This window comes from Periophthalmus magnuspinnatus, chromosome 11 (assembly GCF_009829125.3).
Source record: "Periophthalmus magnuspinnatus isolate fPerMag1 chromosome 11, fPerMag1.2.pri, whole genome shotgun sequence".
In the NCBI taxonomy this organism is placed as follows: domain Eukaryota; kingdom Metazoa; phylum Chordata; class Actinopteri; order Gobiiformes; family Gobiidae; genus Periophthalmus; species Periophthalmus magnuspinnatus.
The window spans coordinates 14086963-14094718 of record NC_047136.2 but is presented as its reverse complement, the minus strand read 5'-3'; the positions used below and the strand labels follow the sequence as shown (position 1 = coordinate 14094718).

The following is a 7756-nucleotide window of genomic DNA, read 5'->3' as shown; positions in this document are numbered from 1 at the left end:
AATATCAAATTATGTCTGAATTGATTTTATGATATTACAAGTGTTACACAGCCAATAAAAAAAACAAAATAGTGTAAATGTAAATCCAATGCGTGTGATAAAACCATTCATTTCATTAAAAAAAAAAAATTATAAAAAAATAATAATAATGATACCTGATACTACAACAACAACAACTACTACTACTACTACTACTAATAATAATAATAATAATAATAATAATAATAATCATCATCATCATCATCATCATCATCATCATCTTCATCATCATTATCATCATCATCATCATAATAAAAATAATAATTTATGCCAGACAATGCATACCATGTTGATGAAAGAGTAATTGCTTTAACCTCTAAACCTGAACATGCAGGGGGTTGTTGGAGATCTCCGCTCCACACTGCAGCGCGCGCCGGACCCTCTCCCAGAACAGCCCCCTGTGGCTGCGGGCCTGGCTCCAGCTCAGGTACGTGCGGCTCCTCAGCCACTTCCTCATACGATAGAACGGATTCAGCTGATTGGGCGAAATCTCCTCCAAAAACAACAGGATCAAAACATCCTTCTGCTCATCGAACAGACGGAAGCTACAGTCACAAAAGCAGAGTGATCACAGGACTGAACAAGGACTGAACCAGGACAGAACAAGACCTAAACTAGGACTAAATCATGTATGAACAAGATGGTCAAACCTCTTTGTCAAACCCTGATTTTGTCTGATCTCAGCATGATTGACAGATGGATTGAGAAACCAAAAATCTATCTACTGTCTACTGTCTATTTTTTCCGAAATAAATTGAAGACTACAGCTTTGTTGTGTTTTCTGTAGGTCTTTAGATGCTGTTAGTCAGTCCAGCCACCCTGAATAGCTCTCATTGATCCAGATCTCATCCAGGTCTCAACCAGGTATTTCTCAGGTCTAACCCAGATCTGAACATGAGTCCTACCTGGCCATCTGAATCTCGCGGGAACACCATTCACTCCCCAGGTATTGGTGGCTGATCACACACAGAGTCTTCCTGCTGCTGTAGATGGCATCAGTGATATTCTCCACAATGGCTTTTCCTGAACAAAATAATTATAATAATTTTCACGTAACAATTACTAAAAAAAAAAAAAAGTCACATTTTCATTTTAAATAGTGCCCTTTTCTCTGGACCTTGTTATTAAAACTGACAAAAGTTGGACATAGTTACTGCATTAGTCATGTTGTTTACATCAAGATGTTTACAGCTGAGGTTCGAACAGGGTTTGGGCAAGAGATGTGACGTGTGTGATTGAATAAGCTCTTTTGAATGGTTCCTTGAGGTGAACGGTTGGAATCGGATATATTTTTTTAAACGAACCAAATCTTTTTCTTTCTAATTTTCTATGCATGTAACACACGTGTCAAACTCAAGGCCCGTGGGCCAAATGCAGTCCGCCACGTCATTTTATGTGGCCCGTGACAATGTAAATTAAAAGGTATGACAGTTTATCATTAGTTAAACAGCACTTTTTTCATATCTATGCAAATCCATATGCAATATTTGTAACTTGAATAAGTAATAAATATAAAAACGGTTAATTAACAAGATTCAAAAGTGTCTGATTTTTCCTGTTGTTTTGTTTTTGGGTGTAGGCAGCACGGTGGCTGAGTGGCAACCCTCATGCCTCACAGCAAGAGGGTTTGGTTCGATCCCCGGGTCGCCCAGGCCTTTCTGTGTAGAGTTTTTCATGTGTCTCCCCGTGTCTGGATGGGTTTCCTCCGGGTACTCCGGTTTCCCCCCATCAACCAAAACATGAACGCCCTTCAAGACAACTGTTGTTGTGATTTTGGGCATTACAAAAATAAATGAATTGAATTGAAAAGTAGTTGCATTTATTTTACATTAAATTTGGTTACATTTAGTGACATTTATCTTACAGTTAGTTACATCTGGCCCTTTGAGAGCGACCATTTTGTTGATGTGGCCCTTTGTGAAAATGAGCTTGACACCCCTGATGTAACGGGATCAGCTGTAGCGGGAGTAGGTGTGACTCTCTGTAGATGAAGGGTAATTTTATTGATAAATGTACATGGGCCTTTTAACATCTAACTCTTGCACTTTATATTCTTTTAGTGATATTCGGACAATGGTGCAATATGGCATAGTGTAGTGACGTGCCACAGTGTTCTGGGACATTTCATTTTGATCTGCTGTGTTTTGCGTTTTGGTGCAATGCATTTTGAGTATTTTAGTGTAATGATCTGATATTTTGTGTTTACCTCAGAGTTGACACCTTTTGTTGTTCTTGTAAATGTTAATGAGTGCGCTGTTGTTAATGTACTAACTGCTTTTGTATTTGATGCTTGGTTGCTATTCCGACAACACGATGTGGAGGTTCTTTCCGTCAGTTACTGGTCTGTTTTGGGGATTGACTTTAGGAGTTGAGACTGCTGTTTTTTTGCTGTCGTTTGGTCATGGGTTACGGTCTACAGTTGCCCTTGTGCTCAGAAAATAAACAATCAGAAGAAATTTGCCGTGTTTCCTTACACCAGAAAACTGCAAAATCTTAAATAGCACTAGACATTTATCTACACTAACTTACTAAACTGCCTATTGCCTGTATATTAAATGTTTTAAAAGTGCCATAATTGTTATATAAATTTACCTCAGTCCAGTTTATTCTGGCACCTGCATATATTGAATACTACATGCATTTTTACACTGATGCCAAACCAAACCACTCAGAAGCAGAAGCAGAGCCACAGAGTGAGGGCTTTCTGCACAAAAACATATTTGGCATTGTAATAACAGCAATTTTTTAAATCATTATCATTGTAGTGCAATATTTTATATAGATTTGTATGCATAACTTCAAAGATGTCTGCTTATTTTTCTTTTACTATAACTTCAAAGGGTAAACACACTCCCACTCTCAGTTTGAACCATTTTAAACAAATCTGAGCCTTTATTATTTCTCTCAGTGATTACTTTGTTCTAACAATCTGTTCTCACATTGGCTTGTGTTATATAAATAAAATAGAAAAAGAGACAGTTTTTGATGGCTCTTTGAAATGAACGGATCCAAAAGGTTCAGATCCCATAAAAGAGCCAAAACTCCCATCACTAGTCAGGACCAGGTCTGAACGAAAACTGAAGTGAACCAGTATTAAACGATGTATAAACCAGTATGAACAAGATCTGATCTAGAACTGAACCGGCACTGAACAAAGACAAGGTCTGAATATATGAACAAGGTCTGATCTAGGTCTAAACAATCAGAATCAGAATCAGAAGACTTTTATTGCCATAGTCTGTGAACACAGTTCACAAACTAGGAACTTGATACGGTGAAAAAGTGCAACATAAACACACTGAATAAATACAAATACAAATAAGAGCATGCACAAAGTTAAAAAGATATGCTTAAAAAAATCAAATGAAATACTTAAAGGGAAAAAATATGTACAATAGCAGCATCAGAACAACAGTGCAAAGTGGCTTATTAAAGTGACCGGTGTTATAAAGTGTCCAGTTTAGTGCAGATATTATAGAGTGTTCATGAGACAAACAGCAGAGGGGAAGAAACTGTTCTTATGGCGAGAGGTTCTGGTCCCAATGGACCGTAGCCTCCTGCCAGAGGGAAGTGGCTCAAATAGTCCATGTCCAGGGTGAGAGGTGTCAGCTGCTATACGGCCTGCTCGCCCCCGAGTCCTGGAGACGTACAGGTCCTGTATAGATGGAAGGCTGCAGCCAATCACCTTCTCAGCAGAGCGCACAATGCGCTGCAGTCTCTGTCTGTCCCTGGCAGTGGCCCCAGCGAACCACACAGTGATGGAGGAGGTGAGGATGGACTCAATGATGGCCGTGTAAAACTGCACCATCATCTGGACTGGCAGCTTGCGTTTCCTCAGCTGCCGCAGGTGGAACATCCTCTGCTGGGCTTTCTTGATGAGGGAGCTGATGGTCGGCTCCCACTTGAGATCCTGGGTGATGCAGGTGCCCAGGAAGCGGAAAGAGTCCACAGTGGTGATGGGGGAGTCCGTCAGGGTGAGGGGAGGCAGGGGGGCTGTGACTTTCCTGAAGTCCACGATCATCTCCACTGTCTTCTGGGCGTTGAGCTCCAGGTTGTTGCTGCTGCACCAGGACACCAGCCGGTCCACCTCCCTCCTGTAGGCAGACTCATCGCTGTCCGAGATGAGTCCGATGAGGGTGGTGTCATCCGCAAACTTAACCAGTTTGACGGAGTCGTGGCTGGAGGTGCAGCAGTTGGTGTACAGGGAGAAGAGCAGGGGAGAAAGTACACAGCCCTGTGGAGTTCCTGTGCTGATAGTCCGAGTGTCCGAGACATTCTTCCCCAGCCGCACGCGCTGTCTCCTGTCTGTCAGGAAGTCAGTGATCCACCTGCAGGTGGAGTCAGGCACGTTGAGCTGAGCGAGCTTGTCCTGGAGCAGAGCAGGGAGGATGGTGTTGAATGCAGAGCTGAAGTCCACAAACAGGATCCTGGCGTAGGTTCCCGGGGAGTCCAGATGCTGGAGGATGAAGTGAAGGGCCAGGTTAATGGCGTCGTCCACAGACCGATTGGCTCTGTAGGCAAACTGCAGAGGGTCCAGGAGGGGGGAGGTGAAGGACTTGAGGTGGTGCAGGACCAGGCGCTCAAATGACTTCATGACTACAGACGTCAGCGCCACAGGTCTGTAGTCATTAAGTCCAGTGATCCTGGGCTTCTTGGGGACGGGGACAATGGTGGACAGCTTGAAGCAGGCTGGGACGTGACATGACTCCAGGGAGGTGTTAAAAATGTCCGTGAAGACAGGAGCCAGTTCCTCAGCACAGTGTCTAAGGGTGGAAGGAGAGACACCGTCTGGGCCCGCGGCCTTACGGGGATTCTGCTTCCTGAAAAGCTTAGTCACGTCCTGCTCCACAACTGTGAGGGCAGTGGGGGAGGAGGGGGGGTCCGAGGTGGGTTTGGAGGTAATGTCCATGATGGTGGGGGAGGAGGGGGAGGGGTGTGAAACTTCAAACCTCGCATAAAAGCCGTTTAACTTTTCTGCTAGTTGTTTGTTGTCCACGGCGGGAGGGGCTTTGGGCCTGTAGTTGGTGATTTGCCTAAGCCCTCTCCAGACAGAAGCAGAGTCGTTGGTGGAGAATTGCTGCTCCAGACGTGTATTGTATTTCGCTTTAGCCTTTTCCACCTCTTTGCTAAACGCATACTTGCAACGCCTGTAGCCTTCACGATCTCCTGCCCTGAAAGCCATCTCCTTTTCCCTCCTCAAATGTCTAAGTCTGGGTGTGAACCAGGGTTTGTCGTTGTTAAAAGTCACCCTGGTGCATGATGGAATGATGCTGTCCTCACAGAACTGAATGTATGACGTCACAGTATCTGTGTACTCATCCAAACTGTCTGTGGCAGCCTTAAACACATCCCAGTCTGTAGTGTCCAAACACGTGCGAAGCTCCTCCACAGCCTCACTGGTCCACTTCTTAGAAGTCCTCACAGCAGGTTTGGAGAGTTTCAGCTGTTGTTTGTAAGCAGGGATGAGGTGAACCATGACGTGATCAGAGTATCCTAGAGCAGCGCGGGTCACGGCTCTGTAGGCTCCACTGACCGTTGTGTAACAGTGATCCAGCGTCTTCTGCTCTCTCGTCGGGCAATTAATAAACTGTTTATATTTGGGTAGTTCCCAAATATAAACAGTTTATTAATTGCCCGACGAGAGAGCAGAAGACGCTGGATCACTGCTGGAAACAAGAGCTAAAAGGGCCTCCTTGTTGTCTGGAGTTGTCAAGTCAGAAAAACAATGACCAGTATATTACAGACTCAAAGACTCAAGTGCTTAAATTAGCCAAATTGTGGAAGTTAATTTAGTAACTCGGACATACGTTCCCACAGCTTTGTTTCCAGAGCTCTATGTTCTCTCAGCCCTCTTTTCTCCACACATTAAAAAGATATTTTTTGAAGTAAATCCATAATCCCTAGCCTCACCCTGGTCCTAACCTTAATGATTATCCTACAACCCAACAAATGTGGCAACATAGAGCTGTGAGAACATAGAGCTGACCCCCAATTGTAACTACAGTAACAGTTTATAAAATGATGTTTGAGACTGGATTTCTGCTTTTGTTGACATTAGCGCCACGTTTGCAATATCACCATAACAGTGCATAACAGCACATTTATAACTACAGAGGCTCACTGTGCAGGAGCAGGTTCACAGACAGCGGGTGGGCAGTAGGGAGCAACTAAAAGAAAAATGACACAAATAATATGAATATTTTAACCAAATGCAGGTTGCAGCCATTTTGAACTTACTTGTTTTCTAACTTGGACTCTGAAATGCTCTCCGACTTTTCGAGTAAAAGTTCAGAACTCGGAACCTCAAAAAATATGTGTCTTTGTTTGTATAAATCAAGTTAGATTCACCTGGTTCGAAGTCTCTGTGGTGCAGACACAGCCTCCACCCCTGTCTTTCCTCCAGCTCTGGGACCAGCTCTTTGTAAACCCAGTCCTCATCATGAACATTGTAGGAGACAAAGGCGTCGTAGGTGTGTGCATAGTCCTGTCTTCTCTTTTTACTGTGGTACATATAAGCCCTGAGGAGGTAGAAACTGTACACCAGCTGCCATCGAAGAAAGTGATAGATAAATGCAGACAGGAGAGTGATAAGAACCAAGGCCAAGCTGAATATGAAGCAAAGGAAATTGGCAAACTCCCAACACGACTGGACATTGAAATCAAACAGCAACAGTCCCTTGTGAGACAGAGGAGACGCACATCTGTATTGGTACGCACCATCCACAAATACCTGTTTATTTGTGAGCGCCCAGTGGATAAAGCCAGCATTGGAGCAGTTACAGGCAAAAGGATTGTCTGATAACTCGAGGTATTTCAGTGAAGGGAGCGTTTCAAAAACAGCCTCATTTATTACAGTCAGATCATTGGCCCTTAAATGCAGTGTCTGCAGCTCAGTCAGATTAGCCTGAGAAAGAAAGTCCAGGGATTTAAGGTAGTTTTGTGCCAATATCAGACTTTCTAAGTGTCTGATTGGTTGGAAAAGCTCAGAGTCTAAAATCAAATCGCCATTACTGTACATATTGAGAGATCTTAATTGAGGAGTGTTACGGAATGTTTCTATATGAGGTTTCCATAACAAATCAAATGATGTAAATTCCTTTAAATTGTCTAAACCTTTGAGAAAATCTTGAGAATATAACAAACACACATCTAAAGAAACTTTGATCTGTAGTGTTTGCAGAGATGGCAGGTTGAATTTCTTTCGGGAGTGTGAGTGCCCCCTAGTGGAAGAGTTGCTCTTTAACTCTGCACTTGTGTTAGAGCTGAGCAGCGATGCGTTGTAACTCAGGAAGGTAAGGTCTCGCAGTCCGTCCCAGGCCCCCTCCTCCTCAAAGGTGCCTCTCACTGAGTCCAACCATAACGTTCTCAGGCGGGACATGTTTTTGAAGACTCCATTTTGAATCCAGGCAATATTGTTATTTGTTACTGATAAAGTCAACAGATTGGGCAAACTGGTACCGAAACTATCGTCAAATTGGACAATAAAATTATTATATAAATCAAGCATCTTTAAGCTGTGGAGATCCTGAAACACGCAGCTATTCAGTTCAACCAGAAGATTGTCGTTAAGTTTGAGTATAGTTAAATGCCACAGATTAGAGAAGTCCAAACAGTGTAGTTTTTTTATGCGGTTTGAGTAAAGCTGTAGAGTTGTGAGAGAGGACATGTTTCGAATGGTCTGTGGGACTGCAGTTAAATGATTCTGCCCCATGTCCAG

At 43.3% G+C, this 7756-nt stretch overlaps 1 protein-coding gene across 1 annotated transcript; it reads right to left on the bottom strand.

The window, feature by feature from the left end:
- Positions 1-355: 355 nt before the first annotated feature.
- Positions 356-7417, bottom strand: LOC117379112 (toll-like receptor 13). Its single transcript, XM_055225485.1, has 5 exons — positions 6684-7417; positions 6618-6644; positions 6388-6557; positions 945-1062; positions 356-584 (listed from the first exon to the last, which is right to left on the bottom strand). Exons 1-5 carry the CDS (start codon positions 7415-7417, stop codon positions 356-358), a joined length of 1278 nt encoding a protein of 425 aa, XP_055081460.1.
- Positions 7418-7756: the final 339 nt, after the last annotated feature.

Coding starts and splice junctions, on each gene's coding strand:
- LOC117379112 (XM_055225485.1), bottom strand. CDS start 7,417: ATGTCCCGCCTGAGAACGTTATGGTTGGACTCAGTGAGAGGCACCTTT. Junction 6,645..6,683: donor TTTGATTTCAATGTCCAGTC/GTGTTGGGAGTT, acceptor CTTCATATTCAG/CTTGGCCTTGGTTCTTATCA. Junction 6,558..6,617: donor TTGGTTCTTATCACTCTCCT/GTCTGCATTTAT, acceptor CTACCTCCTCAG/GGCTTATATGTACCACAGTA.